Below are 11,220 nucleotides of genomic sequence, written 5' to 3'. Positions count from 1 at the left end.
GCCAAAACACGAGCTGGGCGACAAAACAGGAAGTCAAAAATCGATCAATTTGATCAACTGCGCAAACCTGAAACTCTTCGCACGCGCGGTACAGTCAGCCATCTCTTACTGCGGCTGCGTAGACTAAAAAAAAAAATAATCGATTCACTGGACTGCGTATGTGCGTTTAAACGACCGGAAGCGACAGTCAGACGTTTGTCGTGCAGGACAGGTAGTCTGCCCACCGTCAGGACTCCTCGTGGTCACATACCTGCATACGGTTTGGTACCTGCTGTCCAGGTGAGTCACACTAATGATCATTCACATGTATAAACACCCAGCTGTGGCTACTGATGTTGAAGCGCAGCTCTGTGTAACAGGCAGGATGAAGTGTCCACCTTGGCCTAAAGGGAAGAAGCTGGTTCACCTGGATTTGAAAGGTGCCCCCCCACGAGTTGAATACCTAAACAGGGTAAGCCTCCTCTGTGATCAACACGATCATGTCCACGCCCCCGTCACTGTTTAAACAGCACGTGTGCTGTTCACTGACGTGTTTCACCTCCTCAGCTGATGGAGCTCTTCTCTCAGCTGGGAGTCGACGGCCTGCTGGTGGAGTACGAGGACATGTTCCCCTACGAAGGGGAGCTGAAGCTGCTGCAGGCCACAGCACAGCCTGCTTACAGGTGCAACACATTCCCGCCTCTGTTTACCGTGTGCAGTTGTGCATGCTCTTTCTTATCTGTCTTATTATTTTGTGAGATACTGTAATGAAATTATAATCCTTCCCGTGTTAGTAAGAGATAATACGCTGGTGTGCCATAACAATGCTTCGTTTCAGTAAGTTCATTATGTTGAATGTTTGCTATATGCTGCGTTTATAGCCGAGAGGAAGTACTGTCTGTGCAGGAGCTCGCCAGGTCTAAGGGCATGGAGGTGATCCCCCTCGTACAGACATTTGGTCACATGGAGGTGGGAGCAGACTCTCCTGCTGTTTATAACCAAATATAATGGCAAGAACTGCTCAAGTTTTGAATTGAGTTCTGTATCACGTTTCGTCCCTCCTGTCTGAGGCTCTGCTTTTGTCCCGTCTGTCACAGTTTGTGTTGAAGCATCGGCCCATGTGGCCCCTGAGAGAGCTGTCGCACTGCGTCGGCACTCTGAACCCCCACAAAGAGGACGGGGTGAAGCTGGTGATGGAGATGCTGAGGCAGGTGGTGGAGCTGCACCCCGATCTAAACACGCTGCACATCGGAGCAGATGAGGTAAGGACGGCTCTTTGGTTAACTCATTTTCGTCACTGGATCTCATTGCGTTTGTCTCCACTGCCACCAGGTGTACATGCTCGGCGAGGGCGAGGAGTCCAAGCTGTGGCTCGATTCGCCAGGATGCACGGTGGAGCAGCTTTTCCTGAGTCACGTGACCAAAGTGGCCAAGGCTATCAAGGAGGCGTGGCCTCACATGACCATCATAATGTGGGATGATATGATGAGAAGCATGAGCCAGGACACACTGAAAGGTGAGGAGGAAATACAGCTGCTTTCCACTAAACCTTGAGATCGGTGATATTTGAATCCTATGAGACGAGAGTTACACCTTTTGAAAACAAAGAATTTCAGTTCTGTAAAGCTTTTTGACTCTGTGACCTCATTTAAGGACATACGCTACCAAGAAGCAGCGTTTTGATATTGTTTATGGTTTGATTCAGAATTACATGTGTATGCAATATAGACATTAGAATTCTCATACATAACATAATAATATAAGATATGAAGCAGCCACTAATTTAAATAAAATTACAACTAGTTTTACCTTGACCAACTACAATTGTGAAATGTATCATTAGTACACAAAAAGGCCATTTTTCTGCATCGATCAGCCCTACTTTTAATATCTAAAGTACATTTTGCTGTTAACACTTTTGTACTTTTAGTTTCAGAAACAGAACTTTACATGCAACGGAGGTTTTTACTGTGTTATTATTTTAAATAAGTTAAAGATCCATCCATCTGTGAGCGTAGATGGATGGATGATAAAGGTAATAAAGCTAGTATGGTAATAATAAATAAAAGTACCCCCATTATTGAATTGCTTTGCATAAACAGAAATATAATCAAAATTCAACTTCAAATTACAGTATTTTTCGAAGACCAGCCGAAGGATTCCCGGTTGTCTTCACCTTTTTAGATCTGCTACTGGTTTTGGTGTCATTGCACTAAAATGCCACCTGATTTGATCATCTTTTTTGTTGTTTCTGTTGTTGTGTCTGTTGTTGTTGTTGATCATGTGAAAGCTAGCGGTCTTGTAGGACTCGTCCAGCCCATGTTGTGGGACTATACTCCTGACCTGGATGTGGACAAAACTGGTAGGAACTGAATAATTGGTATCAACGCACTCATTTCTTATGTATGCATGATCCAATAGTGTACTATAAAACCTCACATGAAAATATGTTTAATTCAACACATTTTTCTGGTTTACTTAGTGTAAATATTTGAGTTTTGTTTATTACTAGTTAATTCCACTGAAAATGGCTTAATGTTTTACTTTTAACACAATATTGTCTAACTTGTTTTGACCGCTGAGAGTTCACTCAACTCATTAAATTAAGTTTACAAAACAGAGGTAGCATATTAGCATACTTCCCAGCATGCATTGTTTGAGAGTTAAAACTCTCCAAAGACTCGTCATTTTAGTTGTTTGAAGAAAAACAGACTTGATGGAAACCTGCTGTGTGTCTTTAATGTGAAATTAAGTTATGATTGTTTCTTTTCATAAAAATAATTCAAAACATTATGAAGGTTTGTTTTGAATTTAGTCACTACCACCGCAGACATAAATCTGTGACTGTAAGCCGCCTTAATATGTGTCTTTGTTCTCATCCTGATACACAATGAGCTCTAAAGCTGCATCTTTATGTTTTTAGTAGTAATTGAAGAGGAATATTTTTAAACTGGGACAATGTAAAAGGAAAGCGAGTCTTCCTGTAACTCCTTCATGTGACAAAACAGTTGTTACAAGTTCAGCTACCACAACAAGTTTGACTCGTTTAAAATTTACGATTGACTTTGAGCTAATTAGTCAACCCGAGTGCCGTTAACTCACATTTTTAAAACCACAGGGGAACGTATATTTCGAAGTTGAATGAACTTGAAATGAGTTACAGTGTGTATCCCATGTTTTCCAGTGTCTCTGCTAGAGAAGTACTGCAGTGCCGGTATGTCAGATCTGTGGGCCGCCAGCTCTTTTAAAGGCTCCACCAGCGTTTATACTTGTGTGACCGGCACGCAGAGACACGTGGAGAATCATCTGCAGTGGCTGAATGTGGCTGCTTCGCTGTCTGCTGGTGTGAACCTGAAGGGTATCGCCATCACAGGCTGGCAAAGGTAGGAATCAGAGCAAGTTCTCCAGGTTAGAGTTATTACCCAAGCTGCTGCTGCTACATATTTAATCAGCTAAGCACAGGTGTTTACTTGGTCCATTATTCCCCCCCACTGTCAGGTACGACCATCTGTCCGTGCTGTGTGAGCTGTTGCCCGTGGCTCTCCCTTCACTAGCAGCCTGTCTCCAGACTCTACTCCACGGTCAGTTCAGCACTGAGGCTCAAAGCAAGGTGACTGACAGGCTGGGGATTTCCTCAGTGGAGGTGGAGGCCATGGGGAGGTGAGGTTCGACACCGTCTAATGAATAGTATCGTCAGTATATATGAGTTTCTGCAGGTTAACAGGATTTTGTTCTGCGTGGCTCTCAGGACATCTTCGGGCGACTTGCTGTTTCCGGGACGGAGGCTGGCTGAGTTAATCGTGGAGATCAATTCACTCCTGGACTCAGAGGACATACGATTTTTTGAAAACAACATGTGAGTTATGGTCTTTGATCATAAGATTTCCTTTTCACCGTTTCATTGATTTAAAGAAATAGTGATTGTGACATGCATCTTGCCATCAGCGTGGGTTCTCCCAGCACAAACGAACAACGACCAGTCAAAGTCCAGTTTTGACGAGTTTATTGACACACAAAATAACTCTGATGACCGTGTGCTCTCCTGCTCAGCCTCCGAGCACACGTCCAACGTCCTTTCTGCGGCCAACCTGCGGGCCCAGTGTCCTCCAGGAGTCCTCCTCCTCTAGTGTCCTACCAGGTGCTATGTGGAGAGAGATGATTAGTGATTCCAGGCACCGTTCCCTGAGCCACTGCCCCAATCAGTCCCACCTGCAGCTGAGCCAAACCACGCCCCACTACCACAGTGATATATTGATAAATATATTGATATCAGAATTTGTTTACTCCCTTATGTCGGTATCTGGCCCAAAACTTTAGTAACAGTCGGGCTCTTATTTTTACACTTTGGTTTTTATACACTTTCAATAAACAGGTATAATATAAGAATTATTGAGTTTTAGAGGTTGTGCTAAAAAAAAAATTAACTTCGGACGGGGACAGTCTTTATGCAAAGCGGAGCAGTAGCTTCATATTTATCCTACAAATATCAATCAGCTAATTGTTGTTCCCAGAAACTGGCAGAATATTCCTTTAATATTTTTGACAGATATGCAGCTGATGGACTGTATAATTTTGCTACTGTAGGTTTGTCCGAGGATGGTTCAGCCCCTACCAACGTCAGAGGAAGACGGTAACCCCGCTAATCACCATGCAGATTCACAGCCAAGCATCAACGTGAGTATACAATTCTTATGTTTCAACAAAACAGGTGAAAGCAGTCTGTCAGCTTTAGATACAAATGACCTGTTATGGTGATACAAATGCTTCCTCAGGCCACCCACTGAGAAACAGTCAGGACTGTCTCCAAATAGACACAAACACGTCTTTGTTAACTGTACACTATATGTACTGTATATGTACTGTACATAAGGATAAGCTAAAACAAACACATGTAATCCAATCTGTGTACATAATATCATCATAAAAGGACTTTTGTTCTTAAATCAATCTTCAGTTTATTCTCATGACTTTTTCACATAAATAATATTATATTTTAAATATATTTTTCTTAAAATGCTAAGACTTATTTTTATGAGATTACAATTTTCTCAAAATGTGACTTTAACTCTTGAAATATTACTTTTTTTCTTTAGATTTTTTCTTAAAATATTCAAACTTTTATTCTCAAAATCTCTGATTTTTTTTGTTCAGTTTAAGACATAATACTGCTAAACAGCAACAGGTTAGCAGTGCCATAGTGAGCGTGTTAGCTTGCAACACGCAACATTTAGCTCAAAGCACCTCTCTGCTAAAATACAGCCTCACGCTGCTGCGAGCATTCCTATAGACTCTCATCCTGTTTGTCTTCCAACTAAAACCCCATGCTATACCCTCGCAGGTACCTGGCTATGTTGCAACAGAAGGCGGAGGCGGTGAGAGAACAGATGGTGCATGTTTACCCAGATTCAACAGCCCAGGAGTGGATAGAGGAACACGTCAGCCCTGTAATGGCTCCTTTACAGAGGATAACGGAGGAGATCGGAGCCTGTGTGAAGGAGATGGTGCCATAGAAAGATTCTCCACTTCAGCATTGAACTGTTTTTTTGTTTTTTTTAATTAATTCGGACTCTGTCCTCTGAATTTCTGCCGCACATCAGCACTAACATTAACTGGAGTGATTTTATATGTGGTGCACGTGGATGGAGGTAAGTGTAGCAAAGAGAGGAAGCAATGTCATTAAATACAAAACAGCTTTATGTACGTTCTGCAAATGTATTAAAAATAAACCAACAGTCAACAAAAATCCGCTGAATTTCCCTTTTCAGGTGACTCACATCAGCATTCACGATCAGTCATGACACAGCCCTGATTCAATACATTTTTCAGAAATAAAAAAATTTAAAAAACAGTTTGACCAATAAGTGTTTGCCTGAGATTGAGTCTTTGGTTCACAATGAAAGTGTATAAATGTTCATGTACAGCAACAGACACCAGCATTTCACACATGATTCACTCTGGGCTGAGTTCAGGAAGTCCTCCGTGCTCGATTACAGTTTGCACATGCATTCATCCGGACTGCAGACTGGGTATGAATAAACATGCAAAAGGTGATTATGAAGTGGGTGGTCCAGAGAATAGTGGGAGAAACACTTTCCTTCAACTCGCACACATAAACACTCATTTGAGTTCAGTAGGAAGGCACAGTAAATCGAGTTTACTCTCGAATAGTAATTAGTTCAAAAATGTAAAGAAATATACAGAAGGCCAAAGTATAATGACAGAAAAAATTCATCAGATTTCCTCAAGATTTTTTGGGTGGGGGGTATTTTGACAAAACATAACAGATTTTTCTTACATTTTCACCTGGAAGTTATGTTTAAAAACATGATGATAAGGAGTCACTAAAAGAGCCAATATCCCTGTTGTGGCATGCACATGTTCACAGTTTAACATGTGTTGAGGGCGACACTAAAACCTCACCCTGTCTTATATCTTTGAGGTCCCATAATGCCCCCCACTTAATCCACACAGAGATCAGAATTTAGTCTGCTTCGTCATCTGAGTCCGTGCTGTTGTCCAGGGAATCTTCCTCCTTCTCCTCTTCTCCCTCTCCGTACTCAGCCTCGTACTCCTGCTGCCTTTGTTGCTGCAGCTCCTCCAGACCCAGGAAGCGCTTCAGCAGTGCAGCCACGGCCTCCACATCGCTGATGGGTGGAGGTGCAGAGAGGGAACAGGGACATACTGTGTTAACTTGTGGGAGTTTCGACCAAGAATATTTGTTTTGCTTGTTTGGTTTTAATAATCACATTGTAAGGAGACAGTGAATCCAAGTTATGATTGACAGTTACACTAACAATGATGGGATGACCTACAGTCGAGTAACACGAGACAACATTTAGTTTAAAAGAATATAAATAATTGTCTAATAAATATTCAAGACAACTGATAGATACAAACATATGTAGTATAAGGAACAGATATTACTTATGACCAAAGACAAAAACGATATACGATGGAACTTTTTAAAATGATAACTAATATGTTGTTATAGTGATAATGTTCTTACCAGGGCTGTAAACATACTGTGTATCCTTGCCTTGTCAGAATGTGTGTAATAATTTACATCAGGGGACTCCTTTGAGAGCTATTCTTTTTTCCTTTAAGAGCTACTTTAACCAAATGAAAGCGTCTGAGCTACATGAGTCGCTCTCTGACTCTAACATTTATTCACATAGCTGAGCTCCACCCCAACCAGCTGAATGAGCTTCCTTATGTGAACTATAACAAATTGATATTCAACCTCGCGAGCGACTAGTTGGGAGACCTCTGATTTACAACTAAGAATCTATATATATCTGGTGGAGGAAATATGTATTGTATGTGCTGCATGTGGCATAATATGCCATGTGCACATACTGCACATGTTTAGTCTGTGTTTGACTACATTTAACTGAGTTTGGGTATATGTGTGAGTATGTGTGTGCAGGTATTTATTATCACATGCATATACTGCATGATGTGCATGCATGTGTTTTATAGTATCATTCCCTCCCCCCAAAAAAGTTGCTGTTTGTCTGTTTGTCAGCAGGATTACAGAAGAACTAGCAGCGTGATTGTCATGGACCTTGGTGAAAGGGTGTAGTATGGGCCAAGGAAAGACACGTTACATTTTTGAACCGATATAATATATATATATAATAATACATCTACCGATACAATATTGCCACACTGTGCTGTACCATTTCCCCTAGAAGTATCAAAAAGGATTCGATTCAACTCAAATCTTCAGATTCAGATTCAGACAACTTTATTGATCCCAAGAAGGGCAATTCAATTGCATCTTACCCAGTCCATACGCACAACTTTAAAACTTACAAGTAGCAGTATCTAAAGTTATAATAAGTTACAGATAACAATAAGTTATAGTCCATACAAGTAACTAAATTCAAAGCCTGTCTTCGTCATTTAAAATATTCACTGTCAGCGTTTAGTAGCCTGATTGCCAAAGAAATAAAAGACTCCCAGAGGGAGTGCACGTCTCTCTGCTGCACCCCAGTTATCTTGGACCAGACTTTCACAATACTGATTACACTATTCTTGTCCTTCACAGACAACCTGTTAACCAGCCAATAAATGAGAAAGTTAAAAGGCTTTTAATAAATGACTGGTAAAAGAGTTTAGCTTCCACAAACAATATTGCCACACAAAATATCGCAATATGTATTGCACGAGTTTTTCCTACCGCCAGCAGTCTCAAAAAGGATTTGATTCAATTAAAATCTTAAAGCTCATAACGTACCTGCGTCCCCCCAGCATGGCGCTCTGAGTGAGCGGGTAGGAGAAGCCTGCAGCCAGCCGCAGCATCAGCAGATATCCCTTTCCCAAATAACGCACCCTCTCCTCCTGGACGCAAACATCACACAGCTGCGTCAGATCCAACACAACTGAAAGAGAGGAAGACGAAACATTAAGATGTCATATTCTTCGCTCTCACCTCACTAATAAACTGCTGTGTTGACGAACCCACGGCTGACCTTTCTCCTGCCCCTTCCTCCATAACGTCAGGATGTAAGCGTACAAGCTGAAGGTCTTGAGCTCGATCAGGTTCTTGGTTTTGTCAAACACGGCCTCCTCCCACTCCTCCATGTTCTGCATGGCCACGAACAGACAGCCGGTCACGTAGAAAAGTTTCCACGGGATGCTGTCTGATGGATCCACACAACGCAAGAGAAGAACACACAGAGTTGGTGTCAGCAAATGTGGGAAGTTACGTTGAGGGACTCCTGTAAATTCAGTTTTGTTTACCTGAGCTGTAGTATGCAGCTGCCAGCCCAACAGATGCTACACCTGCAATTAAAATAATAGGTTTGTTATTGTGGAGGAAATTCAGTTTTCAGGAAGTGTTTTAATTAAAGACTTTAGCGGCGGATACAGGATAATGGATGGCTTATGTCGGGATGCTCATTTCATATTTGAGAGTGTAAACAACATTTGTTCTGAAACAGAGACTTACCAACAAGAAGAGACCATGAACGGATACCCGGGGATCTCTTGAGGTGCAGCAGGTTGGAGCTGTACTCTTCTACCATCATGTATCCCATCTGAACAAAGGCGAGAATATGAATCCAGTGCTTGACATGTACTGGAAGTCAATTTTGACTGAGCATTAAAGGGCTAGTTCACCCAAATCACGAGTAATATATGTTGGCATTTATCCATTATGGGATTTTGAGGTCATATGTGCATCTGAGATTTCAGCTGCAACTCAGTACATCATAAAATAATCAGCAATAGCACGTCTTTCCCAAAGATGGACTACAAACCAAGCAAAGCTTGGCAACTTCAGAGTCCTAACTTTGCTTCGCTTTAGAGACACCAAGACATTCAGTTGGATTTTTCAGGCCGACTTCATATTAGAAGGTCAAACATCTTTTGGTTTTCTACAACAGTGTGATATGGAGAAAAGAAAATTCTTTCCTTTTTTTTTACTGAACTTTTTTGGTATTAAGAGTAAAAGAATGGATGTTTGTAGAAATGTTAAGCTACAATTTAGCCGTCATTAATTGTATTATGAAATGTTGTCCTTATTTGACATATATAAAAAGATAGTTCACATTCTATTGATAAATGTGAACGATTTAAAGGGTGCCTTAATGTAATATGCACTTTATTACCAGTGATGTCTTGTCTTTTGAACACACCTCTAAACTGCCTCACTGTATTGACATCTAGTTGTACGACCTTCATTATTTCAGATTTGAGCTTGTACATGGCAGTTAAAAGATAAATCCTGCTGATGCGCTGGGAGGCATCATCACTGATGTAACCTGAGGTCATCAGGTGTTTTGGGTCTTTCAACATCAGACACTCTCATCCAGGGGACCCATCCAGGGTTGATCACACCTTTAGCTTACACCCTTTAGAACTGCCTTAAAAATCGGCCCTATTGTTCCAAAGTGGCTTTCTCTGTAGCTTCAGTAGTGGATGTGATGTCCTTCCTTCTGAAACAATGATCCTGCCAGGTGAAAGCTGCGTTGATGTTACACCAGCTGCCGGTCGGAGGCGGTGGTGAGGAGAACAGATTTAGCCCAAGGTTGTACGTGTTGCCTCACACCAGCTCTGAGGAGCCGTGATGGTCTTTGACTGCTGGTGGTCCTTTCTGGTGTTGATGGTCATGGCTACACTCTCATATATATTCAAACTAATAAGTTGAATCTAATTACCACACCATGAATCTGGGACACTGTAGTGTTCTACCTCTGTACCATGCAGAGTCCGACTCAGGGTCCCAGGACTTCATTTTTTCAAGAGTCTCCCTGGCAGGTTAATGCAGCCATGGGGTAAGCTGCTTGTGACAATGGGACTCTTTTCAAATTAAATAAATGATATTTAAATGATGTTGATCTGTTTCTGTGAGACACACTGCTGGTTTCTTATTGTTCAGTCCTTTGAACAGAACAGATCTACCAATGTATTTAGATATAGGCAGAATAAAAACTGTTCTCATGGCTGGATATCCCTTGACGTGAGACAGGATATAATTTATATACATGTCTGCTTCTATATCCATTTTCCCTAAATGTGGGTGAACTGACCCTTTATTGGATCTGAAAACCTAACAAGACAAGAAAGATGCTTCTGCTGTTGCTGTTGCTGCTGCTGATTGGATGAGAAGTGAGACCACGCAACAGTCTCACCAAAATAGTGCGAGATACCAATAATATAAGGTTTTGTATTGCTTACCTTAAATTCGTATTCTTTTCTGTAACGTTTCGCTTTAAAGACTTAGAAAAGGACTATTTGTAAAAGGAAACGCATCCAGTGAATTATAAGGAAGTTCTGTTCATATTGCAACAATAACTGCCCTGAATGGGTGATACTTCCTTCCTGGATTCGTCAGCTCTGATTGGACAGGCTCACTTTAACTCTGCCTTCAAAATAAAAGCTTAAAATCTATTCATTTAAAAATAAAGATATCCGACTGTGTGAGTTATTAACAACACACATCTTTTGATTTTCTACAACAGTAACTATTTCAAAATATTTTATTTTTGTTACATTTTATTCATAACAATACAGGACTCTGAACTGCAAATAGACCAAACAACCATAACAAAGTGGAACAAAACAACAACAAAAAGACTGCCATTTCACAGAAAAGTTAAATACATATATACATTCTTGTCCATATGATGACTGAAATGTCCATAGGTAGAATGAGAAACAAAAAAGAGTCCACGATACCAAGACCAGGTGAGGTCCAAAAAGGCCTAAAAACTGGAACCGACACATAAAAGCACA

The 11,220-nt window shown here is 41.1% G+C and overlaps 2 protein-coding genes across 2 annotated transcripts; one reads left to right on the top strand and one right to left on the bottom strand.

Annotated features, from left to right (window-relative positions):
- The first annotated feature begins 25 nt into the window (after positions 1–25).
- hexd (hexosaminidase d) lies at positions 26–5,813 on the top strand. The gene is made up of 12 exons (XM_069707486.1): positions 26–279; positions 360–451; positions 547–662; positions 861–948; positions 1,077–1,241; positions 1,312–1,495; positions 2,270–2,341; positions 3,164–3,362; positions 3,478–3,639; positions 3,728–3,835; positions 4,564–4,653; positions 5,318–5,813. The coding sequence occupies exons 2-12, from the start codon at positions 365–367 to the stop codon at positions 5,487–5,489; spliced, it is 1,443 nt and encodes a 480-aa protein (XP_069563587.1). The 5' UTR covers positions 26–279; positions 360–364; the 3' UTR covers positions 5,490–5,813.
- cybc1 (cytochrome b-245 chaperone 1) lies at positions 5,660–10,793 on the bottom strand. Its single transcript, XM_069707488.1, has 6 exons — positions 10,663–10,793; positions 8,933–9,020; positions 8,725–8,766; positions 8,454–8,624; positions 8,219–8,363; positions 5,660–6,623 (listed from the first exon to the last, which is right to left on the bottom strand). The coding sequence occupies exons 2-6, from the start codon at positions 9,018–9,020 to the stop codon at positions 6,461–6,463; spliced, it is 609 nt and encodes a 202-aa protein (XP_069563589.1). The 5' UTR covers positions 10,663–10,793; the 3' UTR covers positions 5,660–6,460.
- Positions 10,794–11,220: the final 427 nt, after the last annotated feature.

Source organism: Brachyistius frenatus, unplaced genomic scaffold (genome assembly GCF_029030835.1).
Source record: "Brachyistius frenatus isolate BFR_SWC_R1_liver_20210118 unplaced genomic scaffold, ASM2903083v1 Contig_69, whole genome shotgun sequence".
Classification (NCBI taxonomy): domain Eukaryota; kingdom Metazoa; phylum Chordata; class Actinopteri; family Embiotocidae; genus Brachyistius; species Brachyistius frenatus.
The sequence above is the reverse complement of the archived record's forward strand: the minus strand, read 5'-3'. Positions and strand labels throughout refer to the sequence as shown.

What these genes read in the sequence shown, in the direction of transcription:
- hexd (XM_069707486.1), top strand. Translation starts at nt 365, where the DNA reads ATGAAGTGTCCACCTTGGCCTAAAGGGAAGAAGCTGGTTCACCTGGAT. An exon ending in GAGTTGAATACCTAAACAGG is followed by an intron (nt 452 to 546) that starts GTAAGCCTCCTC and finishes TCACCTCCTCAG; the next exon opens with CTGATGGAGCTCTTCTCTCA. An exon ending in AGACATTTGGTCACATGGAG is followed by an intron (nt 949 to 1,076) that starts GTGGGAGCAGAC and finishes CGTCTGTCACAG; the next exon opens with TTTGTGTTGAAGCATCGGCC.
- cybc1 (XM_069707488.1), bottom strand. Translation starts at nt 9,020, where the DNA reads ATGGGATACATGATGGTAGAAGAGTACAGCTCCAACCTGCTGCACCTC. An exon ending in GAGGAAGGGGCAGGAGAAAG is followed by an intron (nt 8,364 to 8,453) that starts GTCAGCCGTGGG and finishes CCTCTCTTTCAG; the next exon opens with TTGTGTTGGATCTGACGCAG. An exon ending in GCCATGCTGGGGGGACGCAG is followed by an intron (nt 6,624 to 8,218) that starts GTACGTTATGAG and finishes TCCACCCATCAG; the next exon opens with CGATGTGGAGGCCGTGGCTG.